Below are 26,770 nucleotides of genomic sequence, written 5' to 3'. Positions count from 1 at the left end.
CCCTGGCCAGGCACCATAGTAACCATTTGCATGAATTGTTTTATGACAGGAGATCCTGATAAGGAATATGGAACTAATAAGCCACCACCAACCAGAAGAGTTCGGGAAAGGCCGAAAGGAGACACCGCGTGTCCGTCTACTTCCCAGAATCCCTCTCGCTAGCATCCATCTTAGCTGAGCGATGCGTGGCACCACCAGTTTGAAAGACTCTGAATTAGAATGATTGGCCAAAGACCACCCAGAAACTAATCCCATCACAATAAAACCTGAGACTGCAAGCCACTCAGCAGAGCAGTCCTCCTGGGTTCCCTTACACTACTGTGCTCCACCCGGGTGCCCTTTCCAATAAAATCTCTTGCTTTGTCAGCACATGTGTCTCCCCAGACAATTCATTTCTGAGTGTTAGACAAGAGCCCAGTTTCGGGCCCTGGAAGGGGTCCACCTTCCTGCAACAAATGGCGACTCTGGCGGGACTCTTCTTCACTGAGACTGACAACCTGACCACTCCGGGTACTCAGGGGCCAGCTTGCCTGTCAATGGACCAGACCCAGCGGCTGCAACTGGGACCCTTTTGTCCCTGGTCTCCTCCTGACGCAGACAACTGGCCAGAGTGCCCCGACCGGTAAGGAACAAGAGATTTTATTGATCTCTCTCCCCTTCCCTCTCTCTTTCCTCTCCTTAAACCTTCCTATCCTTCCCCGTTTTTCTAGTCCCCCGGTCCTGGATGCAGGAATCTGGTCGGAGGGCCCTCAGCCTGAGCTGAGGATTGGAGACTGATTGCCTCTTCTTGGTAGAGAACTCGAATTCTGGTTCTGGTCTGGTCTGATTTCTGGTAGTGCCGAGTTCCAGTCCTCCCTTCGCTGGAGGCCCAGGGTAAAGTCCCGTAATGCCTGGGTATCTGTGGGTGGCAGGAGACGTCTGTAAGGCCACCACTTTTGCCCCCTCTCCCGCCTTCTCCCCCTTCTTTCAACCTGGCTTCCTTTCCTCCCTTTGAAATCTTTGAAGCTGTTAGTACTTAGATCTGAAGTTCTGTGTCTCTATAGGAGGTTTTCTGAGAGACTGTATTCTTGTATTTAAGGGAGTGTCTGATGAGGACTGCCAGGTTTATATGTGTGTGTTTTAACTCTGTTCTGTGTTGTGATTTTTGATGGCCGTTTTGCTTTGTCTGGCCACCATTTGGTTTAGACCTGCCGCCATTTTGTTAGAACTTGATTTTCTTTCCATATGCCTTGAGACCAGGACTCTCAGGAACACTTATCTAGACCATCTCTAACTCCTGATACTGAGGGAAAAGGAGAAAAAGACTTTAAATTTTTTATTTATTTCAACTGTTTTTTTATAAACTAGTAAATTCTATATTGTAATATCTAATTCATGACTAAACTTAGAAAATGAAGCTAGATCTTGCACTGTGTCTGCCTAAATATGTCTTGGTATGTCTTTGTCTCTGGGTAATATTTTTGAGGTTAATTTGTAAATAAACTCTATTTATTTGGCTTAAAAAAAGGTAAGTGCTTACAAATCAAATAATTCTAAATTAAACAATAAATTCCAGGTTAATTGAACTGGGAAATATTCAGATTAAATACCTGATATTAATGTTTGTTTGTTGACCTATCTAATATAGATATGTCTTAGAGTAATTAACATTAAGTAGAATATTTTCATTGTACCTAGGTTTAATATAAGTTAAATATTATATCTGTTACAAGTTTATCAATAAGGAAATTACCTTGAGTGAAGAAACGTCTAAAAAAATGTAAATGAGATATGAGCTTTTATATAAACTCTATTAAGAATAATTATTCTTTAGAATTATCTGTCTAAAATAGTCTCTCCAGATTGGTGTAACTTAAATTTCTAAGGGTTGTGCCAAGTGTGCTAAGTGTTGGAAGTCTGTTGAATAGTTAGGTTATTTCCAAATAAAATAAAGATTTTGAAACATTTACTACTAAACACTAATTTCCTTTTACAGAGAAACTAAAGAGATTTGGGACTATAAATGAATAATGTTTGGTGCCATCCTAAAATGTTCTAAGAAAGCAAGTGTTTTGGAAATTATCACTGATATTTATGCTCACCAATCTATAAAATGCTAATATAAAGGTAAGTTCTTGGTTGCTAAAGGAAAGTAGGAAGTGTGTTTTCAGTAAAAAAAAAAAAAAAAAAGGTATGAAAAATTACTAAAAAGAGTTATGCATGATCAGGATTTTCTAAAATTGGATTACAATTAGTCAGATAAATGGATTTTGTTAGAAATGACACAGCCATAAGAAAACTGGGGTCCAAGATGGTGGAGCTGACTTTCACTAGACCTTGAGCCTTGGTATTTAGGCCTATTGTGACGTATCAGCAAGCTAAATGATGCACCCATCAACACTGACTAAATCTGACCACATGTTCTAAACCCTTTTAATTGATCTTTTCAATAAAACTTCCTAAATAGAATTCTTTTGAAGTTCTTTTGACCTCTAGCTAACTTTGGGGTGCTTCAGAGGGCCCCTGAAACATCCCAAAGAGAGATATTAAACTGTGTTTATTTCGTTGGTTAAATTACATGAAAAAGATTATCAAATGAGTAATAAATCCGCTCACGTTATGATGTATGGTAAAATTACTAATACAGATGTCCTAGAAATTATATGAAGTTCTTAACATTCTGATATGTCCTGGTATTCTAATGGAAAACCTGATGACTTCACAAAAGTTAACAAAAGGACTGAATGAGCCAGCGAATATGCTTATAACTTTTATGGTTTCTATCTGAAAAATTACTGGTTTGAATCTTAGGTTTTCAGGGAGTAGGGAAAACCTTCCTCTCAAACTAATTGTGACAATACTTTGGTAAAATTAAACGTTATAAACAAAACAATTATATTTTCTCTCTATCTGACTCCTCCAAAAATTGGAAATTCTTAGGTTTCCAGTAAGTTTATCAAATGAGTTAGGAAGGTTATCTCATGGGTACAAAAATCTCAAGAAATTTTTGAGACCTTAAAAAGGGAAGAATTCACCCAGATTTGTTAGGCAAAATCTGTGATAAGCCTTTGGTGTGAGTTTCCCAGCCCTGTTTTATTTTAATAGTTCAGTCTGAGACTCTATAAATATTTCAGCAAAATAAAAAGTCTATAATCAATTATGGTTATATAAATCATCAGACCCAAATTAGTGAGAACAGAACTATTTTGCAAACAAACTATCCTTAATTTGGTTATATTTGATAAAAATGAGGTTAACTTTTGGGAGAAAAAGATATTTTTCAAAAAATGTTAAATCCCAGTTTGTTAATGGAGGTCTGCATCTAGTAAGACTCATCTTTTAGATCGTTCTTTGCTGTTATGTGATATTAATGTAAAATTTAATTGAATTCTTAAAGAACATCCTAAGTTTGTTTCTGAAGCTTATCTCAGTAATCTATCTTTGGATGAAGATCAGATGCCTCATGACCTGCAACCAGGACTGGAAAAAGACATAATTTAAGGGACTGTCTCCAACCTGGATGGAAGGACTTTTTAATCAGGTACTCTTAACTAGCTCATGCACAAGGAAACTGAAGGGAAATTAACTCTTAGATTAATTCCCACTTCTAAAGGCCCCTACACTGGATTGGTCTACAGAGAAGACAGCTGACCTGATCTCACTTTAAAATGATGCTCAAGCAGGAGAAACTACACTACACTAGGATGAGAAGACAACGACATCAGAGGTAGACAGCTTGCCCAAGATGCTGGACCTGATTCGTATGATCATTTATGTTTTCTTGACTTCTTAGACCTTTGCATATAAATCAAAGACCTTTTCTATCATAGGCCTGATTCTATGCTAGTTTTAGAAATAAATTCAATTGTTGGGTTTGTAGCCAATTACCTATGTCTAGTTCTGGGTTACCTTGGTAAATTTCTCTACTACAAGACTCTAACTGGTTGGCCCTGAGAAATTTTACTTTAAAAAAAAAAATTATAGTCATATTCAGGTCACTGTGATATTACTAGATGGGATCCCCTCACTGGGCCAATTAATAATGCCTGCTCTGACTCTGGCCATAAATTTGAGCTTTTTTCTATTACTCAAGCTCAATCAGAGAAACCAGAAAAGTTTCAGCAAAGGAGGAAAAAATCTCCCACAATTATGGGATGGATTTATATAGATAACACCAGGCTATGATAATTTAGGTTTAAAGTCTCCTCTGTGTTGGAAACAATTAAATCATACTAAGGACAATTAGTCTAGTAACACTAGAAAACTGGGCTATGTGCCTTATAGATGGTGCCAATATATAATTTCCCTGGAAGATAAAGATTCTACAGAGCAGACTAAGTCAGATGACCTGAGATATACGGCTACGTCTAATAGAAGCTCTTAACTTAAGTCTTACTTGTGACTTTAATAATACTGCTGGCTATGTTATTTGTATTTCACCTGTTTTACAAAATTGCTGTTTCTTACACTGTCAAATGTGTGTCTGAGGCCTCTAATAGAATAATGCTATGCTATGCTATGCTAAGTCACTTCAGTCATGTCCGACTCTGTGTGACCCCATAGATAGCAGCCCACCAGGCTCCCCTGTCCCTGGGATTCTCCAGGCAAGAATACTGGAGTGAGTTGCCATTTCCTTCTCCACTACATGAAAGTGAAAAGTGAAAGTGAAGTCTCTCAGTCGTGTCCGACTCTCAGTGACCCCATGGACTGCAGCCTACCAGGCTCCTCGGTCCATGGGATTTTCCAGGCAAGAGTACTGGAGTGGGGTGCCATTGCCTTACGAGACAGATGATGGTAACAGTGTAACTCTAGATATGAGAAGCAACAAGAGGGAATATTTTCCTGGACCAAGAGGCTAGTATGACAGGTGGTCCAGAGAATTTTGGATGCTGTTTTATGGCCTAGTCCAGTAACAGCACATTGAGTGGCCTGTCAACAAAATCTTTGCCAAACCTGAGAATGGACATTCTCAGCACCATGGGATAAAATAGTCTTGAAATGTCCCCCTCAAAATCATGGTCAAGTTTATGAGCAAAAAGGGGCTCTGCCAACTGAAGACTGACACTTGCCATCTACATCTACAAAGATTAAATTGTGGCTGCTGCAACTGCTGGCTTTCAACGCCCCTGAAAGGAGTTCAGGGTGAAAACCAGGAATGAGGCACTCTGTGCTCTGGGAAAAACTGGCAGAACAGGCTTTCAAATAGTTAAATCTTTTCAGGAGAAGATTTTATGAATCCCAATTCTTGCATCTTCTTATACCTAGAGAAACACTGATGTCATTAACGGTGAAACCTGCTTTGGCTATTAAGGAAAAGTTTACAATTAAAAGTCAAAATAGAGTAGCTATGATTCAGATATCCTGGGAAATAAGTAGGTGATGCTATGGGTGTACTTTCAGGTTAGACCTTGTGTTGATAAACACTTGAGTTTCCTGAGTCATGTCAGGCTCGGATGCCACCATTCTCAAAACAATGTCTGCTGGAAGCTAGTAACTGCAACCTTCAGTTCAGTTCAGTTCAGTCGCTCAGTCGTGTCCGACACTTTGTGACCCCATGAATCACAGCACGCCAGGCCTCCCTGTCCATCACCAACTCCCAGAGTTCACTCAGACCCACATCCATCGAGTCAGTGATGCCATCCAGCCATCTCATCCTCTGTCATCCCCTTCTCCTCCTGCCCCCAATCCCTCCCAGCATCAGAGTCTTTTCCAGTGAGTCAACTCTTCGCATGAGGTAGCCAAAGTACTGGAGTTTCAGCTTTAGCATCATTCCTTCCAAAGAAATCCCAGGGCAGATCTCCTTCAGAATGGATTGGTTGGATCTCCTTGCAGTCCAGGGGACTCTCAAGAGTCTTCTCCAACACCACAGTTCAAAATCATCGATTCTTTGGCGCTCAGCCTTCTTCACAGTCCAACTCTCACATCCATACATGACCACTGGAAAAACCATAGCCTTGACTAGACAGATCTTTGTTGGCAAAGTAATGTCTCTGCTTTTGAATATGCTATCTAGGTTGGTCATAACTTTCTTTTCAAGGAGCAAGCGTCTTCTAATTTCATGGCTGCAGTCACCATCTGCAGTGATTTTGGAGCCCCCCAAAAATAAAGTCTGACACTGTTTCCACTGTTTCCCCATCTATTTCCCATGAAGTGATGGGACCAGATGCCATGATCTTTGTTTTCTGAATGTTGAGTTTTAAGCTAACCTTTTCAGTCTCCTCTTTTACCTTCATCAAGAGGCTTTTTAGTTCCTCTTCACTTTCTGCCATAAGGGTGGTGTCATCGGCATATCTGAGGTTATTGATATTTCTCCTGGCAATCTTGATTCCAGCTTGTGCTTCTTCCAGCCCAGCGTTTCTCATGATGTACTCTGCATATAAGTTAAATAAGCAGGGTGACAATATAGAGCCTTCATGTACTCCTTCCCCTATTTGGAACCAGTCTGTTGTTCCATGTCCAGTTCTAACTGTTGCTTCCTGACCTGCATACAGATTTCTCAAGAGGCTGGTCAGGTGGTCTGGTATTCCCATCTCTTTCAGAATTTCCCACAGTTTATTGTGATCCACACAGTCAAAGGCTTTGGCATAGTCAATAAGGCAGAAGTAGATGTTTTTCTGGAACTCTTGCTTTTTCCATGATCCAGCGGATGTTGGCAATTTGATCTCTGGTTCCTCTTCCTTTTCTAAAACCAGCTTGAACATCTGGAAGTTCACGGTTCACGTATTGCTGAAGCCTGGCTTGGAGAATTTTGAGCATTACTTCACTAGCGTGTGAGATGAGTGCAACTGTGCTGTAGTTTGAACATTCTTTGGCATTGCCTTTCTTTGGGATTGGAATGAAAACTCACCTTTTCCAGTCCTGTGGCCACTGCTGAGTTTTCCACATTTGCTGGCATATTGAGTGCAGCACTTTCACAGCATCATCTTTCAGGATTTGAAAGAGCTCCACTGGAATTCCATCACCTCCACTAGCTTTGTTCGTAGTGATGCTTTCTAAGGCCCACTTGACTTACATTCCAGGATGTCTGACTCTAGGTGAGTGAGCACACCATCGTGATTATCTGGGTCATGAAGATCTTTTTTGTACAGTTCTTCTGTGTATTCTTGCCACCTCTTCTTAATATCTTCTGCTTCTGTTAGGTCCATACCATTTCTGTCCTTTATCGAGCCCATCTTTGCATGAAATGTTCCCTTGGGATCTCTAATTTTCTTGAAGAGATCTCTAGTCTTTCCCATTCTGTAGTTTTCCTCTATTTCTTTGCATTGATCGCTGAGGAAGGCTTTCTTATCTCTTCTTGCTATTCTTTGGAACTCTGCATTCACATGCTTATATCTTTCCTTTTCTCCTTTGCTTTTCACTTGTCTTCTTTTCACAGCTACTTGTAAGGCCTCCCCAGACAGCCATTTTGCTTTTTTGCATTTCTTTTCCATGGGGATGGTCTTGATCCCTGTCTCCTGTACAATGTCACGAACCTCCGTCCATAGTTCATCAGGCACTCTATCTATCAGATCTAGGCCCTTAAATCTATTTCTCACTTCCGCTGTATAATCATAAGGGATTTGATTTAGGTCATACCTGGATGGTCTAGTGGTTTTCCCTACTTTCATCAATATAAGTCTGAATTTGGCAATAAGGAGTTCATGATCTGAGCCACAGTCAGCTCCCAGTCTTGTTTTTGCTGACTGTATAGAGCTTCTCCATCTTTGGCTGCAAAGACTATAATCAATCTAATTTTGGTGTTGACCATCTGGTGATGTCCATGTGTAGAGTCTTCTCTTGTGTTGTTGGAAGAGGGTGTTTGCTATGACCAGTGCATTTTCTTGGCAAAACTCTATTAGTCTTTGCCCTGCTTCATTCCATATTCCAAGGCCAAATTTGCCTGTTACTCCAGGTATTTCTTGACTTCCTACTTTTGCATTCCAGTCCCCTATAATGAAAAGGATATCTTTTTTGGGTGTTAGTTCTAAAAGGTCTTGTAGGACTTCATAGAACCGTTCAACTTCAGCTTCTTCAGCGTTACTGGTTGGGGCATAGACTTGGATTACTGTGATATTGAATGGTTTGCTTTGGAAATGAACAGAAATCATTCTGTCGTTTTTGAGATTGCATCCAAGTACTGCATTTCGGACTCTTTTGTTGACCATGATGGCTACTCCATTTCTTCTGAGGGATTCCTGCCCGCAGTAGTAGATATAATAGTCATCTGAGTTAAATTCACGCAACCTTACTTTTTATAAAACTAGGCAACTGACTACCTGGCTAAAAGTCTCCCTGAAGTGCCAGGTCCAGACTGGGTTTCAGGCCTATTCTTCCAAAAAGAAATGAGATTTATTTTGTCTACTAAATCCCAGTTATCACTCCTCCAACTACTTCTAATTGGGTCTGTTACAGCAAAATGGCAGACCAAGGGATTGAAATTTTAATCATACAAGACTCAGATCTAGAACTTGGAACTCAGAAATAGTTCCAATTCAGTGTCTATACTCCAAGCTGAGGCAGTCCTATGCTCCATTTTGACAAGAAGTTATCACAGTCATAGCTGCCTAGTTCCCTAAATTAAAACTGAGTAGAACTCTGTGGGGCTCTGGAGTAGAGATCTGTTCTGTGTTCTCCATTTCTTGTCTGTAGGATATAGGCTTCATTCAGCCTCCTTGACATTCCCTGAGTTCCAAAGGGTGGATTCAAACAATTGCTAATCAGGAAAGGGAGGGGATACAGAAACAGGAGAAACAATCAAAGGTTGGTACTGCCTCCAGACAGAGTCCTGGTTCTTACTCAAAGAAATATGCATAACAGTCTTTAAGCCCCCACCCAGGTGGAGGGTGGTAACTTCAGACTGAACACAAGATTTCTGGAGCACAGCTCTATTGCCTCACCACCAACCAATCAAAAAGGGTCACAAACCCTGTAACCCTCACCCCAAATGTTGCCTTTTGTTTCTGGGGACCAGAGATGACCATCCTGTTAGGTCTCCTGTTTGGCCCCTGTCTGTTTCATCTCTGAGAGGAGCCAACAGTTTCAAACTAAATTGCTGTTATTACAAGGGTGAATGCTGGTTCCAGGCAAAAAATACCTTGACTTAGATCTGGTAGAGAGAAACTTCTGCTCTGCTAGGCAGGCCTATGCCCATGCATAGCAGGAAGAAGTTACAGAAGGAAGAGACATCTGCCCCAATTCCCAACAAGTATCTTGAGTATGAAGTCTCTCAGGGGAAAATTGTTAGGAGAAGCACACTGATTGAAACCGCCCACCTTGGCCAGGCACCATAGTAACCATTTGCATGAGTTGTTTTATGACAGGAGATCCTGATAAGGAATATGGAACTAATAAGCCACCATCAACCAGAAGAGTTCGGGAAAGGTTGAAAGGAGACACTGCAAGTCCGTCCACTTCCCAGAATCCCTCTCGCTAGCATCCATCTTGGCTGAGTGATGCATGCGCCACCAGGAAAGACTGAATTAGAATGATTGGCCAAAGACTATTCAGAAACTAATCCCATCACAATAAAACCCTAGACTGCTAGCCACGCAGCAGAGCAGTTCTCCTGGGTTCCCTTACCTTACTGCTCTCCAACCGGGTGCCCTTTCCCAATAAAATCTCTTGCTTTGTCAGCACATGTGTCTCCTTGGAAAATTCATTTCTGAGTGTTAGACAAGAGCCCAGTTTCAGGCCCTGGAAGGGGTCCGCCTTTTACAATATTACAACACAATATTGTAAAACAATTGGCCTCCAATTAAAATAAATTAAGTTTTAAAAAAGGAAAAAGGTAAAAATTCTGGCAAAAACAATAAAATCTGGATTTTAGATTAAAAAAAAAAAAAAAGAATCTGCTTGCAATGCAAGAGACACTGGAGACCTGGGTTCAACCCCCGAGTCAGGAAGATCTCTTGGAGAAAGAAATAGCAACCCATCCCAGTATTCTTGAGAAAATCCCATGTACAGAGGAGTCTGGCGGGCTACAGTCCATGAGGTCACAAAGAGTCAGACAGGACTGAGCACACACACACATAAAGAAAGCATTAACATAACCATCTGGGAATGACTGATATTTGATTTTCTTACATTTGTTTCATGATTCAGGATTACCCTTGTACTGTCTGTATCTCTACTGACATGGGACAGGCACCAAAGCCTTTGCAGTATTGCCCCTCATGCTCTCATGGACACATTTGTTTCCATAGGTGCCTCCAGGATGGCACACGGGCCCCTGATGGTTCTCAGAGCCTCTGATTCCAAGAGGGACCCTCTCCTTTCAGACTCAAGATAACAGTCAGGAGTGGGAACCAAGATGGCAGATTCAACTGTCTGTGAAACGCAGAACCCAGAGCTTCATGTCTAGACGTGTCCCTCGCATGGACTGGAGAAAGAGCAGCAACACATGACACTGAAACAGGCAGGAGACTTCAACTCAAAACAGTGTTCCAGTTTCCTTCGAAACTCTGAGCTGGGCCAGACCAGTGGATGGTGTGGGAGTGAAGACCATGCTGAGCTGTAGGACACATGAGGTGACCCAGAGGGGACTGGGCTCTGGGACGACACCTTGGTTCCCTTGAAGGAGAGTGAAGCTGCTTAAAAACAGCTCTGTCTGCTGCTCCCTGAAGGATAGGCTGAAAAAATGTAGCCTCAAACTATTGGTGATTTTTAATCTTAATTTTTTAAAAAAACTGTAATTTGAGCCTGCTGCTGCTGAGTCACTTCAGTCGTGTCCGACTCTGTGAGACCCCATAGACGGCAGCCCACCAGGCTCCCCCATCCCTGGGATTCTCCAGGCAAGAACACTGGAGTGGGTTGCCATTTCCTTCTCCAATGCATGAAAGTGAAAAGTGAAAGTAAAGTGGCTCAGTCGTGTCTGACTCTTCAAGACCCCATGGACTGCAGCCTATTAGGCTCCTCCATACGTGGGATTTTCCAGGCAAGAGTACTGGAATGGGGTGCCATTGCCTTCTCTGTAGTTTGAGCCTACATTCTTTCAATCCATCCTTCAGGGAGTTGGAATATGCCAGCCCCTGCTGGCAGCAGGCAGAGGTGGGGGTTCGATCCCAGGTCTGGGAACTAAGGTCCTACATGCCAAGCAGTATGGCCAATATATATATATGAAACAATGTCTAAAGTATGGATTTTAACTGAAAAAGTTAAATTTTCACATCAGAGCCACTGATGCAGTGTCAGATTTTTAAATAAGGGGAAATACTAAGGATGATGAAAAAAGTGAAACAGAAGAATGGGTGGCTAGTGTGTCAGGGCATTTTCCTGTGCTTGAAACATCCTGATATTGTAGTGGAAGCAGCTTCTTCTTCCCCTTCCCAGTAGAAAATTAAGACAGATGACAGGCCCCGTCTCTATGGAGACATCTGTGATGCCATACACTGCTCCCAGGACCCCTTAGGACATGGAGCTTGAGAAGCTGGGCTTCTGCCCACCTGTGCTTGGACCTGCATGTCCATGCTTGGGGCTGTAACCCCCTCAGCACCCAGCTCCAGACCCAAATCCCACAGGATTGATCCGAGTCATCCTTCAGGTGACCAACTTTGGTCCTTCGATCCACGCTTACAATGTTACCCATCAGAGCCAGCGGGCCCAAGAAGAAAAGTCTCGTGCCCAACTTGATAGAAAAGGGCCTGATTGTCCTCCGGAAGGTGGCCAGCCGGGATGAACAGCCCCCGGAATGGAAACTCCGCCAACAAAAGCGCTCCCTCAGCAAGTCGGCTCAGGCCATCTGCCGCTACTACAAGACGCTGGTACGGGGTCTCGGGAGCAGGGATGGCCCTGCCACACATGATTATCTGGAGATGACATGCTCTCTGCTGGATCAAAGGCCTTGAGGGTGGAGGGCCGATGGGGCATCCTGAATCAGCTTGGGCGGTGGGTTGTGATGGGGAGATTCTTGGGGTGGATGGGGCCTGGGAGAGAAGATGATGTGTCTGTCTTGAGCCTTCCTTAGGGGCCTTTTTAAGAAGGAGGGAAAGGGGGAAGAGAAAATAAGGAAGAGAAAGTGCAGGCAGCAAGTTTCATGCGGGTACTTCATGTGGTGGGGGGCGGGGGGAGACTGGGGAGCCAGCCCACTCCCCAGGGGCCCGCTAAGTGGACAGCAGCTCTAGGCTCAGCTGACTGCAACTTCCAAAGCAGGGCTCCCATGGCCCTCATCGAGCAGCCAGCTTTAGGGGAGGAGACAGCCTGCGTGGTTGGCACACAGAGCTAGGCCCTGGAGCTCCACTGGTGGAGGGGGTGGAGGGCTTCCTGGGTCCCTCCTTTCCTGCTGGTCTCATTCTCCCCACTCCCCAGAGAGACTTCAACCAGAACGCCAGCCCCCAGGACAGCGGCTTCATGTCCGAAATGGAGGAGCTTCGGCGCAAGTTCCTCACACGTCCTGGCTGCCCCCAGTTCAGCACCAGGTCGACGTCCATGACCCACTACGGTAAGTGCATCTGACAGGGCCCTGTGTGCACACCCAGCCCCACTCCAGCTAACCCACCTGCTGGAGTCCAGGACAGCCTGCGGGTGTGGCCAGAGGAGGGGGCGTGTGCAGTGGCCGCAGCTGCTGCTTCTGAAACTGGCTTTCAGCTAAGGCTGGGGTTGGGCCTCGGGGAAGGGAAGGAAAGAAGGTCCTTCTTCCTTCCACTGGGCACATTTGTATCATTGGTCTCCCAGCCCACTTACCTTCTCTGGCTGTCAATCACCAAGATTCAGTAGGGTTGGGACACGGGAGGAGAAGGTGAAGACTCTGGAAGCTTCAGTAATGAGGTCCATAGGCCCAAAGGTGGGTCATTGGGGACCGAGCCCTGTAAGGAGCCTCAGCAGCCTCTTGTCTAACCCCACAGTGCTCTGATTCAGCCAAGAGGCTCTGAGAGGGCAACCAAGGTGCTCAGCCGCCACCAGCTAGCGCTGATCAGGCCAGGCGCCATCCCAGATTCCCGCTCCTTTTGTTCTCTGCTGCTCCTTTTGTTCTCTGACAGATAACATTATCTTCATGGTGGTGACATTAAGGCTGAGTGCCTGCAGCCAGCTGCTGGGGTCCTTTCTATGGATCTCAGGTGGCAGTCAGGCAAAAGTGGGGTCTCACCCTACTTGTCAGGCTCTAAGCCTTCCTTTCTCAATGCCGGGGCCTCAGAGAGCAGCCAGCACTCCAAGACCAGGAGGGTGGGGGTGTCTAGGGAGGGTGGGGGGAACACAGAGCATCCTGGGTGCAAGGATGAGCCCACATACTGTTCCTAGTGCACTCGCCACCATCTGATTCGTGCCAGCTTAGAGGACACGGGTCTGACCCTTGGGGTGAAGGGGATTCTGCAAGATTTTGAGGAGACAGTTTTACAGGAGGAACAGGGGCCATCCTCTGGGGAAGAGGCACTGATTTACAGAGACTAAGTTGCACCTGATCCGTTCTGGGGGGACATGCCAGGCGGGCAGGGGGACAGAATCACATTTCCATTCGGTCTCGTAGTCCAGTCCTGTGCTTCCACTGAGAAAAGGCACCTTGAACCCCACCCAGTGTTTCGAAGGAAATACGAGTCCCCACCCAGAGGTCTTGGAGAGACTTGGCCTCAACTGTTCTCCATTTGCCATCCTGCAGGTTCAGCCACAACCCTCTCTCTGCCTGAAGACACAGACATCGGCTCTGAGACCTGGAAGGAGGCTGAGAACCCACTCTCCAGCCAGCAAGGCTTGGATGTGAAGGTGGACGGTGAGGGCAGGCCGTGCGGGGCACTGGGGGTGTGCACGGCCCATGGGGTTCTCTCCTTGGCACCCCAGCCCAGAGGGCCCCTGTTCCCTCCATTCCTATGGTGCCCCATGGAATTGACTTCCCAGGACCACCTGCCTGGCCTGGTGTTCCTCACATGGGCCCTGGGACGCGTCTGTCCTTGAGTACAGGGACACCCAGGCGCCATTCCTACAGATACATACTTCTGTTTATCCAGAGATGAACTCCACCCCCAGAAGTATGCTTCACTTCAGAAGTGCCCCCTGTGCACAGGCAGCATCTTGCCCTGACTCCAGCTCTGGGACCCTGAAGGGGGCTCGGACGCCACTTATTCAGGCTGGGCTGGGGGTGGTGGGGACGAGTGTGGGAGAACGGGGAGCTGGAGAGGAGCCCAGCTGGACAGGGAAGGGCTCCTGGGGGAGTCTCAAAAGAGGGATGTTACAGAAGATCCAGGGCTGCTCAGCACAGGAAGGGTCTGACCACCCCCCCCCACCACCACCTTCCCTCTTGACAGGCTGCCTCCTTCCCCTTAGCAAGAGTGCCTGTGAGTTCAACTACCTGCGGAAGAAGAGCGAGTCCCAGGTGCTGAGCCCGACCCTCAGCAGCCCCGACCTGGGACAGAGCTACCCAAGGAAACGGGTACCCTGGTACATCTCCGTCATCCATGAGAAGGTATGGCTGGGCATGGAGCCTGGGCACAGATCCTGGTCCTCCTGTCCCGGCTGTGCGTCCTGCCAGAGGTGATGCCTGGCCCTCGGGGCTCTTGTTCTAGTCTCTGGTCCCAGGTGCGGTCTGAACTGACCTTCTGACCTGTCTCATGGCTTCTACAGGTCAGGTTCCTATCTGTCTTCTTCCCCATGGAGAGCAGTTTAGGCTGGCCTGGATGTTGCCCCCTCCTACACAGCTTCGCCCCATGTGTCAAGACCCTCAGCATCCATAGGCTTTTAACCCAGTCATTCCACTTGGGAGACTGTATTCCTTAACACAGTAATAACAATCAGCTTGATGGGCAAAGATCTGCCTATGGGTTGATTCATCATGCTGTCATCTTTTTCATCCTTGTTTGTGAGAGAGGCTGGCCTGTAATTTACCAGCCTTGTCATCCCCTTGTTTGCTTTTGGGGTCAGAGTCTTCCGGCTGAGTAAAAACAATGAAAGTTGAGAAGCGTTCCTTCTTTTTCGATTCTCTGGAAGAATTCACCTAATGTTGTTGTTTCTTTATTAAATTCTGAAGATTTCATTATCGAAGTCATCTGTGCCTGGTGATTTCTTACAGGGTTTGTGTTTTGTTTTTTTTTTAATTAATTCCTTTTAAAAATATTCAGATTTCCTTTTCCAGTTCCAGTTTTGGAAAGCTACATTTTTCTAAGAAAGTGTCCAAGCCATGTCAGTTTTCAAATCTAGGAGCCTCACTCTGTGCACAAGACTCTCAGTATCCTTCCAGTGTCTGGAGAAGATTCTGAAGAAGATTGTCTGGTTTTTTGTTTCTGACATCCCTAATCTCTGTCTTCTCTCTTTTTCCCTCCACCAGTCTTATCAATGTAAAAAGTCTCTTAGAGTCAGTTTCAGGTTTTTACAAAAAAATTTTTTTTTTAAAGCTCATGAAGCACTAACAACAGCTGTGGAAATAAGTCACATAAGATGCTGGGTGGTTTGTCATGAGCACACAGTGGGTACTCGTGAGCCCTCATAATATGGGTCCATGAGTATTCATTTTATCTTTATTCCCGAAACTGTACCTTTAATTTTATGATAGATTTCACAATTTGTTTTTTAAAATTTTTTATATTTCACAATTTAAAAAGCATTGATACCATCAACAATCCCACCTTTGGAAAATAGCCTGAGGATATAATTAGAGTTACACAGACATACTGTTCATGGGGTTCTCAAGGCAAGAATACTGACGTGGTTTGCCATTCCCTTCTCCAACAAACTGGAAAATTCTTCAAGAGATGGGAATACCGGACCACCTTACCTGCCTCTTGAGAAATCTGTATGCAGGTCAGGAAGCAACAGTTAGAACTGGACATGGAACAACAGACTGGTTCCAAATAGGGAAAGGAGTACGTCAAGGCTTTATATTGTCACCCTGCTTATTTAACTTATATGCAGAGTACATCATGAGAAACGCTGGGCTGGAAGAAGCACAAGCTGGAATCAAGATTGCCAGGAAAAATACCAATAACGTCAGATATGCAGATGACATCACCCTTATGGCAGAAAGCGAAGAAGAACTGAAGAGCCTCTTGATGAAAGTGAAAGAGGAGAGTAAAGAAGTTGGCTTAAAGCTCAACATTCAGAAAACCAAGATCATGGCATCTGGTCCTATCACTTCATGGCAAATAAATGGGGAAACAATGAAAACAGTGAGAGACTTTATTTTTTGGGGCTCCAAAATCACTGCAGGTGGTGACTGAAGCCATGGAATTAAAAGACATTTGCTCCTTGGAAGAAAAGTTATGACCAACCTAGACAGCTTACTAAAAATCAGAGGCATTACTTTGCCAATAAATGTCCATCTAGTCAAAGCTATGGTTTTTCCAGTGATCATGTATGGATGTGAGAGTTGGACTATAAAGAAAGCTGAGTGCTGAAGAATTGATGCTTTTGAACTGTGGTGTTGGAGAAGACTCTTGAGAGTCCCTTGGACTGCAAGGAGATCCAACCAGTCCATCCTAAAAGAAATCAGTCCTGAATATTCATTGGAAGGACTGATGCTGAAGCTGCAATACTTTGGGCACCTGATGCAAAGAACTGACTCATTTGAAAAGACCCTAATGCTGGGATAGATTGAAGACAGGAGGGGAAGGGGCTGACAGAGGATGAGATGGTTGGATGGCATCACTGACTCAATGGATGTGAGTTTGAGTAAACTCCTGGAGCTGGTGATGGACAGGGAGGCCTGGCGTGCTGTAGTCTATGGGATCGCGAAGAGTCAGGCGTGACTGAGTAAGTGAACTGAACTGAACACAGACATACATAAAAGGATGCTCTTTGCAGGCCTGTCAGGGAGGGGAATTCCAGGGGAAGGACTGCAGGCTAGGCTGTCTCCAGGGGCTCACACCATGTCCTCAGGGTCTTCTTTCTTTCACCTCTGTCTTCCTTGGCCCTGTCGTAGGCAGCATCACTTGCAGCAGCAAGTATGTGCTGTTGCAAAGTTAGCATCCCCACTGGAAACCAGCAACGCCTTCCAGGACTTCCTTTTGTTCTGGACACATTTGTTGCTATTTTTCAGTCACTAAATCGTGTCCGACTCTTTGTGATCCTGTGGGCTGCAGCACACCAGTCTCCTCTGTCCTCCACTATTTCCCAGAGTTTTCTCAAGTTCATGTCCATTGAGTTTGTGATGGTATCTAACCATCTCATTCTTTGTCACCCCCTTCTCCTGCTGCCCTCAATGATTCCCAGCATCAGGGTCTTTTCTAATGAGTTAGCTCTTTACATTAGGTGGCCAAAGTATTGGGGTTTCAGCATCAGTCCTTCCAATGAATATTTAGGGTCAATTTAGGATTGACTGGTTTGACCTCCATGCTGTCCAAGAGAAGACTCTCAAGAGTCTTCTCCAGCATCACATTTCAAAAATATCAACTCTTTGGTGCTCAGCCTTCTTTATGGTCCAGCTCTCACATCCATACACGACTACTGGAAAAATCATAGCTTTGACTGTACAGACCTTTGTTGGCAAAGTGATGTCTTTGCTTTCTTAATTCGCTGTCTAGGTTTCTCATAGCTTTGCTTCTAAGGACCAAGTGTCTTTAAATGTCTTGGCTGCAGTCAGTGTCTGCAGTGATTTGGGAGCCCAAGAAAATAAAATCTGTCACCTCTTCCACTTTTACCCCTTCTATTTGTAAACTGATGGGACCAGATGCCGTGATCTTAGATTTTTAAATGTTAAGTTTTAAGCCAGCTTGGTTCCCCAACTAGGGATTGAACCGATGTCCTCTGCATTGCAAGGCAGATTCTTAACCACTGGACCACCAGGGCAGTCCCTCTATGACTATTTTAACTTAATAGTGTAAACAATTCCCATATACCCTCCAGATTCTCCAAATGTTAAAATGTTGCCGATTTGCTCCATCCTCCTCTCCTCCCTTCTTTCTCTGTTTCCCTATGTCATTCATTCATTAAAAAATTTTTTCTAAATTTATTTGGCTGCACCTGGTCTTAGTTGTGGCACAGGGGATCTAGCTTCCTAACCAGGGATGGAACCTGGGCCCCCTGTATTGGGAGCATGGAGTCTTAGCCACTGGACCACCAGGGAAGTCCCTATATCATGCATTCTTGCCCTGATTTTTAAAAATTCCCTTCTTGCTATGTACTTTAAATGAAGTTTTCAGTTCCTTTTTCTGAATGCTTGAGAAGGATACTTAGATCATTGATATTCCATTGCTTCCCCTGATTGTTGCATTTGAAGCTTATTAATTTGCCCTTAATCACAGCTTTTGCTTCACCGCATGTCATGCCACGTCCAAGTATTTGTTATTATTCTGTCTAAAATATCTCATAATTTCTTGTGTGGCTTCTTCTTTGACTCATGGGCTCCATGGGAGCCTATCTCTTAATTCTTAGACACCTGGACGACCTCCTAGTTATCTTTTCCTCAGACTCCATCTGGGACCATCTCCCTCTTGCTTGAAGAATCCCCTTTGTATTTCTGTCAGTCGTTCAGCTCTGATTATGACAAATTCTCTCAGTGACTGTCCAAAACCACCTTTATTTGGTCTTCAAGCTGGAATGATTAGGGTTTTGAGATTCTGAGAGGCAGTAGACCCAGCTCCGAAAAGCTCCTTGGAAGTCTTTGGCAGGTAGTGCTGGTTAGTAGGTGTGGCTCAGACGGTAAAGCATCTGCCTACAACCTGGGAGACCTAGGTTCAAACCCTGGGTCGGGAAGATCTCCTGGAGAAGGAAATGGTAACCCACTCCAGTATTCTTGCCTGGAAAATCCCACGGATGGAGGAGCCTGGTAGGCTGCAGTCCATGGGGTCGCAAAGGGTCAGACATGACTGAGCGACTTATTTTCAATCACACCTGGGCGCTGACTGGGGCCAGGGCCTGGAGGGGAGGCTGCCAGGAGATCCTGGGCAAGGGTGGCCCTTAAGCAGGAGGGGCTGCAGGTAAGAAGCCGCTCACCTTGGGCTGGGGTCATGGGGTCCTCCTGGCCCTGGAGCTGCTGCTCTGGGTGGGGGGGGCAAGGGAGGGTGCGGCAGGGGTGTCTGAGTGTCTAAGTGGCCCCCTGGGCTGCCCCGTTTCTCCTCAGGACCAGTGCCTGTTGGCGCTAGGGGAGGAAGTCCAACGCCTCTCGGAGCTGGAAGCACAGGTTCAGAAGAGAGAGGAAGAGATCCTGGCTCTCCACGAGGAGAGGGAGGCCCTGAGGAAGCAGCTGAAATGCCTCCTGAAGAGCAAGAGCCAGGAGGCCGCGCCCAGCCATGTCTTGCGGGTGAGCAGCGGCAGGCGCTCCAAGGACTAGCCTGGCCTGGTCTTGCTCTGGGACGGGGCCTTGCCTGTAATGTAGGCATGGCATGCTGTCCCCCTCGACCCCAGGTGTGGGGTGGGCACTGGAGGAGGCAGGGTGGGGTGGGGATCTGGGGGCCATCGCCTGGTCTGAGACCTGGTTTCTTTCTCATCTGAGGATACAGCCTGCGTTTACGCTGGGTGCACATATGAAGTGGGGGTGGGGGGCTTCAGACCCCTGCTGGATCCTCTAGACACCTCCAGAAAAAGCTACCCAGACACCGATGGTGGGGGACTGGTGGGCAGGGAGGCAGCAGGAGTCTGGAGAGCCTGGAAGCATGGTCCCGTGTCCCCCCTATTCCCCAGCCTCCCAGGGGTTGTCAGCGAGTGGGCAGTGAGGGGCAGTGACCTGCGGGCGTGTTTGAGGTTGGCCTCCCCAGACTCTTCCAAAACAGTGTGCTTGTTACTGCTGGGCCTCTCACCAGGGGTACCCCCAGGGCCGTCACCTACACGGCACGGCCGCCTGCCCATTGATAGGGCAACCCCAGGCGGGGAACGGTGGGCCCCCTTCTGGGGGGACAGGTCTCAGTGACATGGGCCCTGGGGGAGCTGAAGGCCCAGGTTGAAACCCTGAGGGTGCCGTGGGCATCTCACAGGAGCGGCCGTTGGAGTCTATGCTGAAGCTGCAGGGGAGACAGAGTACCCTCAGAACCTTCCGAGACGAGGAGGACGTGGAGCCCTGGCGGCAGGTGTGGGCTGGCTGGGGCCGGGTCCCCCGGGCTGCCCGGGAGAGGCACAGGCCACAGCGTCCCACGTGCTGTCCTAACCTGGTGGCCCTCACCCAGGCTGAGCCCTCAGCCACAGCAGGGGAGGGGTGCTGGGGCTGCTCCTGGAGATGTAACCCGAGGGGAGCTGGCCAATAGCCCCGCAGCACTGTCCTCCCAATGCCCCCTTGAAGGTTTGAGCCTCCCTCCTGGGGGTGCCCGTAGCCCTGTCCAGCATCCCGTCCCCTCCCCCAGCTGCAGGAAGAGTGCAACAGAGGCAAGGAGCTGGAAGGAGGCGACTACGAGGAGGAAGAGTACCTGGAAGGGCAGGCCAAGAGGGCAGAGGACAAGGGGGCGAGGGCTAGAGCCAGCAGGAGGGAAACTCTGCAGGAGAACAGAATCGAGGAGGAGGCGGTGGCCATGGTAACTGCGCAGGAAGACGAGGACGAGGACAGGGATGCGTACGGGGCCGGGGAGGTGGAGGAAGAGGAGGACGAAGAGGTGATGGAGCTGGATGAGGAGAAGGAGCTGCAGGAGGAGGAGGCCGCGGCCAGGAGGCGGGCCGGCTTCGTGGACGACACCTTTGAGGAGGAGCTGATAGCCCAGCTGGAGGAGTATGAGCAGCTGATCCAGGAGTTCCAGTTCCAGCTTGAGATCACCAGGACCAGATACTCCCTGGCAACAGGTGGAATGCCAGAGGAGGCCAAGGCGGGACCCGCAGCGAGGATGCCCAGGACTGCCCACTTTGCCCTGGGTCCCTCTTGGCTGGGACCATGCGGTGGCCGCACTAGACCCCTGGGATGGGAGCAGGCAGCCAGCCCTCAGCTTGGAGCTCCGCAGAGCCCTAGGGATGGTGCAGTGACTGGCCCCCTCCTCCCTGCTTTCTCTCATCTCATGCAGGAGCCATCAAGTCTTTACAGCGACAGGTGGAATTCCAAGAGTCGCAATTGCTGAAAATCAACACGGAGAATGAGATGCTGCAGAAGGAGCTGCGGGAGCGGAAAAAACAGCTGCAGGCCATGTCTGACAAGGTAGCGGTATCCTCTGCTGTGCTGGGACATGTGCCATCCATCCCCGCCCCTACCCCCTGACAGAGACACTGGACTCAGGAGCTGATAGTCACTCAGTTATGTCTGATTCTTAGTGACCCCATGGACTGTAGCCCGCCAGCCTTCTCTGTCCATAGAATTCTTCTCCAGGCAAAAGTACTAGAGTGGGTTGCCATTCCCTTCATCCAGGGAATCTTCCTGACCCAGGGATGAAATTTGGGTCTCCTGCATTGCAGGCAGATTCTTTACCGTCTGAACCACCAGGGAAGCTGCCATAGCTAGACCTTATTAAGGGTTTGTTCTCATTTGTCCTGGGCACTCAGTAGCCGGCTAGAAACTTGTATCACTCAGTTCTGAAAATGTTCTCTGTTTACATGGATTTTAGTCCCTGTCTCTGTTTTCTCCGAACTCTCCCAGCAACCCCATCAATCAGCCAGCAGACCTCTTCTTTGGGTCCCTTTCTCCTTCCTGTCTGTTCCTTTCACTATCTTGTCTTTTTGTTCTACTTTTAGATTTCCTTAACTTTATCATCAGCCCTCTTCCTGGTTTTTTAAAAATAATTTTATTTGTTTATTTAATTTTCGGCTGCACTGGGTCTTCATTGCTGCACAGGCTTTCTCTAGTTGCAGCGAGCAGGAGCTACTCGCTAATTGCAGTGAGCAGGCTTCTCATTGCGGTGGCTTCTCTTGTTGCGGAGCACGGGCTCTAGGGCTCATGTGGTTCGGTAGTTGCAGCTCCCAAGCTCCAGAGCACCGGCTCAGTAGTTGTGGCGCACAGGTTTAATTATTCCCCAGCATGTGGGATCTTCCTAGAGCAGGGATTGAACCCACCTCCCCTGCATGTAGGCAGATTCTTTGCCACTGAGCCAGCAGGGAAACCCTCCTCTTGAGTTTTAACTTTGTTTCATTTAGTTTCTAAGATGTTGCTTTTGTTCTCTGAATGTTCCTTCCCCACTCCCTTTTATTTAGAAGCACACTCATGTTTTATTTCTTAATGGCGGTATGTCTCTGACCTCCTAAACAGCTTAAGTGAGAGTTATGGGAGATACTTAAGGGATTTGACTGCTTGTGCTGTTTCTATTTCCTATAAGCTCCTTTTGTAAGTCTATTTTCAGTTTCTGTTACTCCTTCCAGAATTTTGCTCAAAGGTCAGAGGTGCCTGGAGTCTCTCAAACTGTGGGTGACCATTTTGTGTTTCATGGCAGAGAACTGTGCTTGGGTACATCAACGGAAAGTTAGTTCAATGGTCCTGTTGTTGGCTCCTTCCCCTTGGCTTGCTCAGATTCTCCTGTTATCTGGGAGACTGGAAGAATTCCTTGCCCAGTGTAATGGTCCAGCTGCTGGCATCTCCCAGGCCAGAGATCCTCTTCTCCCCCACCCCCCACCCCCCGCCAACCCCAGGGCCTCCAGTCTCCTGACAGATGGAAAAGCGGGAAGGTGCCTGGCATCTCCTGGTCAGGGCTGAGTCTGAGGCTCCTGATTTCTGATATGATGTTCCTCCTTGTGTCGGCCTCCATGTCCAGAAGAGCCTGGCACCATCCCCCACTTCTGAGATATCCAGGGACCTGTGGACTGGGCTTGTTTGCAGCTTCCCCGCTGCTGGCTTTGGAGTCTGGTTCCTTGGGTCTGCCTCCCGGCTTCCAAAGTGTGTTTGATACCTTCATCAGAAATTCCCCCTTCCCCCTTCATCAGAAATTCTGATGCTTCCCTTCATTTTACTGAGGTTCATGGAGGAAGGTTCAAGGAGGCAGCCATCTATCTCCCCCCACCAGCCCCTAAGCAAACCCCCATTGCCTTGCAGTTCTCTAACCTCCGGGAAGACAAGAAGTACCAGGAAATGATGGGCCTCATCGAGAAAGACAACCTCCTCCTCAGACAGGTGCCCTTGGGGTGGCTGGGGGGCAGCCACAGGTCCTGATGGCAGCAAGGAGAGTCAGCTGAGTGGGGGCCCCTCATTTCAGACAGTACCCTGTTCAGTAAATCCGGGGCCCTGGACACCCACTGGGGAGCTGGCCACAGCCGGAGCCAGGCTGGCTGGAGGAACTCAGGGAGAGGTGGCTGCCTCTGGGGGAAGGAGGGGTGGGCAAGTGGACCTACTGCTCCCCACCCCCCAGCAAGTGTCGGAGCTGGAGAGTGAACTGTCCAAGCGGGAACAGACCATCTCGGAGCTGGAGGACAAGGTCAACCAGCTCCAGGCCCAGGTGAATCAGAGCCAGAACCACCTGCAGAGGCGGAAGCAGCTCCAGGAGGAGATGCAGAAAAAGAACGAGATGATTCAGCAGGCGGAGCAGCAGGCCCGCGAGGCCCTGGAATACACCCAGGCCAGGGTATGCCCGGCTCCCCATCCCAGCCCTGGAGAGCGCTCAGGCCTGAGTACACTCAACTCCTGCCTCCTGAAGGCCTGGGGCCCTTGCCCACCACTGCCGTCCCTGGGAACGGCCACCCTGGGGACCATGCACCAAGTGCTCTGGGCTCCCCTCTTCCTGTGTCCAGAAACACTGGTGGAGGAGGGGGCGAGGGTGTGGTGTGGCCGTCTTGGTCACCTATAGTGGCTGGAAAGAGCTGAGTGCAGGGGCTTCGTTTATGGAGGAGCCCCTTGAGTTGTGCTATGAAAGAGACCCAGGGATATGGTGGCCAGCCAGGGAGGGTCTGAGGTGGGAGAGAAGTAGTAGTAATGATGCTGTCTATTTATAACTTAGAGAGCATTTGCTGTGGGTCAGGTGCTGTTCTCAATGGCACCCCACTCCAGTACTCTTGCCTGGAAAATCCCATGGACAGAGGAGCCTGGTAGGCTGCAGTCCATGGGGTCGCTAAGAGTTGGACACAACTGAGCGGCTTCACTTTCACTCTTCACTTTCATGCATTGGAGAAGAAAATGGCAACCCACTCCAGTGTTCTTGCCTGGAGAATCCCAGGGACGGGGGAGCCTGGTGGGCTGCTGTCTATGGGGTCGCACAGAATCGGACACGACTGAAGTGACTTAGCAGCAGGTGCTGCTCTCAGCATTTATTAAAGTCATTCAACCCTGTTAACAAAGCCATGATGTGGGTACCGCTGGTGTCCTGGCACCTGCAGCACAGAGAACGAACAGCCCATCTGAGTTTCCAGAGCTGCGTGGAGGCGGTGCTGGGGTGTGAGGTCCCAGGTCCTCACTCTGAGCCCCTGATAGATGTGAGCAAAGGCATAGGAGGAAACCATCAGTCAAGAGCTGACTTGCTTTAGAATCTAAAACCAGCAAAGGTAGAGGCCCTGAGCACGAAGGCTTTTGAAATGACATTTTCCCCACTGGCCAAGCAAGAGTGCGGGCTGTAACCAGCTGTGTTCTCCCTCCTGCTGGGGCCCGCCTCCTGCTATGCACGAGGCTGCCAGTGGCTGCCAAAGACTACACAGGCTCAGTGGTCCAAGCTGCTTAACTCCTGGCTAATGCCTGGTTAGTGCAGATGTCCACAGCTTGGAGCGCTTCTAGGTCACTTAGAGAAGGAGGATGGGCTGGGAGTATAATGCCCATCGCATGGCTGGTCAAGTCTGCAGGTTGTCTGCTGTGGGTCAGCGGGAGACTGTGGCTAAAGCGCCTCTGGGGGATGGAGGACAGCCTGGGGGGTCATTCAGAGTTTTGTTTTGACCATGTGCAGGTTTTGCTTTTTCAATTAAGAAACAAGCAAACAAATGTGGTGTGGTAGAGAGACTTTGGGTTTTGGTGTTAGGCCTCCTGGGTCTGGATTTTGATCAGGTCCCTTCCAGCTCACAGGAGACCACGCTGACCACTCACACGCTATTTCCAGCTCCTGAAGCAGGAGAGCTGAAGACAGGTCCACCTCCCCTGGAGCCTCAGAGAGGCAGCGGGTGTGGAGAACACTGTCTCTCTACTCAAGGTGAGCTTGGCTGTTTCTCCTCTGTGCTCACAGCTCGAAAGACTGAGAAACAAGATCATCCAGGCCACCTTCAACACCATAGGGATCAAGTCCTTGGCCACTGAGATCTCTGACAATGACATTCTGGAAGGCTTACAGGTATAAACGGTGCTCAGAGGCCTCCTTGTCCCCGGGGCCCCATCTCTAGGCCAGAGCTCCTGCATCTGCAGCTGGGAGCAGAGGGGAGAAGCCTGGATGGGAGGTTAGGAGCCTCCATTCTTGTCCTGGTGGTGTCATGCTTTCACCGTGACCCCAGCATGGTCCTTTCTCTCTGCTCAGGCAGAGGGGACTAGATTTCCCTAAGGGGTTAGGGAACAACATCCTGGAGCTGCTGTCGGTGTTCAGCAACCATCAGCAGCTGCGGAAAACCCACCTGGTATGGTAGGGAGGGAGCCAAACAGCTGGGTCCTGGTTCTCCTGCAGCAGGAGCCCAGCCCTAGGCTCTGCTCAGCCCAGCTCCCCCAGGGATGCTTCTTTGCATCTCAGCATGGCCTCAGCTGGAATCGTTGCTGAGCTCAGAGCCTGACATGGATCCCCTCCCTGGCCTCAGCCCACACCAGCTCCTCACCAACAAGCAGAGGTTTCAGAGGGGCAGGGAGGTTTGGGAGAAATAATGTGGCTTTGGGGCTGGCAGGAGTGTCACCACCCCGGGACCTTGGCTTCGCAGCTGTAGGCTGGACACTTGACTTGCTGAGCCCTAGAGCACCCCCTCTGTACCGGGGTGAGGAGCACTCCCTCTGTACCGGGGTGAGGAGCACTCCCTCTGTACCGGGGAGAGGATGCCTGCCTTCCAAGCCTCCTCCAACAGCATGGCCCTTGACCCCAGCAGCTACCTGTGACCTGCCACTGGCCCATTTGTCTCCGAGGCCTGGTTCCTTTCTTCTGTGAGGCTGGGTGGGTCCCTGGTTAATAGAACTCTTGTAGGGTGGCCAGTCCTCAGGGCAGAGGGGGACCCCTGCTTGGAGACCTGGGGAGAGGTCTCTGACTACTAGTGTTTGGGGCAAGGGAAGAAGGAGGTGCGGGGTGAGGGGTGGGAAGGAGAGAGAGGAAGGGGAGGGATGGGGGTAGGGAGGAGGAGAGAGGTTTTGAGAGGGAGGGAGGGACAGGGGGTGATGGGGGTGGTAGAAAGAGAGTGAGGGAGAGGATACAAGGAAGGGAGGGAGGGAGGGGGATAGGAGGAGTCATCACCACCCACCAGTAGTCATGGAAGAACCCCTTCCCTTGCCAACACCTGCCCCTCCCCACCCTGCACAAACCAGCAAAAGGCCAGAGAGAAGGAAGGAGGCTAAGGAGGAGGCAGGGCAGCCTTCCTGCACAGAAGGTAGAAGAGACTTTGCCCTGAGGGTCAGACTTGACAGCCTCTGATGTCTCTGGGAGTCTAGGCTCCTGGCAATTCCCAGAGGACAAAGAAGTGGATCTGGCCCAGGCTCCAGGAGTGAGCTGGCCTGGATGGTGGGCATCTCTACCCATCTCTGAGTTCTCTGCTTCACCCTGTTGGCTGGATCAGCCCTGATGGGAGTGGTTTCAGCACAGAAATTGGCAAATGCTACAAACCAGAGCTTTTTTATCCCTCCTGGAAAGGTTGTAAATATTCACCAGCACAGACAGCACTGCGGCAGCAGGCCCTTCTCGGGGAGAACAGGGTGGTGTCCCAGGAGCTGGCAAGGCCTGTGCGGACACTTCCGGGTGTCTTTTATAGAGGATCATCTCAGACAGAATGGAGTACTACAACCAGCTGAAACAGAAGGGAGTCAAGGTGCCCCCCCTGCAGCAGATGGAGATCTTATCCTCACCCAGCAAGTCCAAGAAGATAAGCTCCAAGGAGGCCCAGCTCAGACCCTAGGTGCAGACGCACAGCAGAGGCCAGGGCCCAGCCTGGGTGTACCCTGGGTGCCCCTTTCCCCTCCATCACCCCTCCC

The 26,770-nt window shown here is 48.5% G+C and overlaps 1 protein-coding gene across 1 annotated transcript; it reads left to right on the top strand.

The window, feature by feature from the left end:
• The first annotated feature begins 11,531 nt into the window (after positions 1-11,531).
• Positions 11,532-26,748, top strand: CCDC27 (coiled-coil domain containing 27). The gene is made up of 12 exons (XM_027564109.1): positions 11,532-11,717; positions 12,106-12,394; positions 13,547-13,657; positions 14,190-14,415; positions 18,904-19,114; positions 19,785-19,877; positions 20,148-20,577; positions 20,793-20,923; positions 22,742-22,819; positions 23,055-23,267; positions 24,846-24,950; positions 26,551-26,748. The coding sequence occupies exons 1-12, from the start codon at positions 11,532-11,534 to the stop codon at positions 26,692-26,694; spliced, it is 2,217 nt and encodes a 738-aa protein (XP_027419910.1). The 3' UTR covers positions 26,695-26,748.
• Positions 26,749-26,770: the final 22 nt, after the last annotated feature.

Source organism: Bos indicus x Bos taurus, chromosome 16 (genome assembly GCF_003369695.1).
Source record: "Bos indicus x Bos taurus breed Angus x Brahman F1 hybrid chromosome 16, Bos_hybrid_MaternalHap_v2.0, whole genome shotgun sequence".
Taxonomy (NCBI): Eukaryota; Metazoa; Chordata; class Mammalia; order Artiodactyla; family Bovidae; genus Bos; species Bos indicus x Bos taurus.
This window is presented reverse-complemented; position numbering and strand designations above follow the sequence as displayed.

Bases quoted from the DNA above. Each gene is read 5' to 3' on its own strand.
- CCDC27 (XM_027564109.1), top strand. From the start codon at position 11,532: ATGTTACCCATCAGAGCCAGCGGGCCCAAGAAGAAAAGTCTCGTGCCC. The intron at 11,718-12,105 runs GTACGGGGTCTC...CTTCCAAAGCAG, and splicing joins GCCGCTACTACAAGACGCTG to GGCTCCCATGGCCCTCATCG. The intron at 20,578-20,792 runs GTGGAATGCCAG...CATCTCATGCAG, and splicing joins CAGATACTCCCTGGCAACAG to GAGCCATCAAGTCTTTACAG.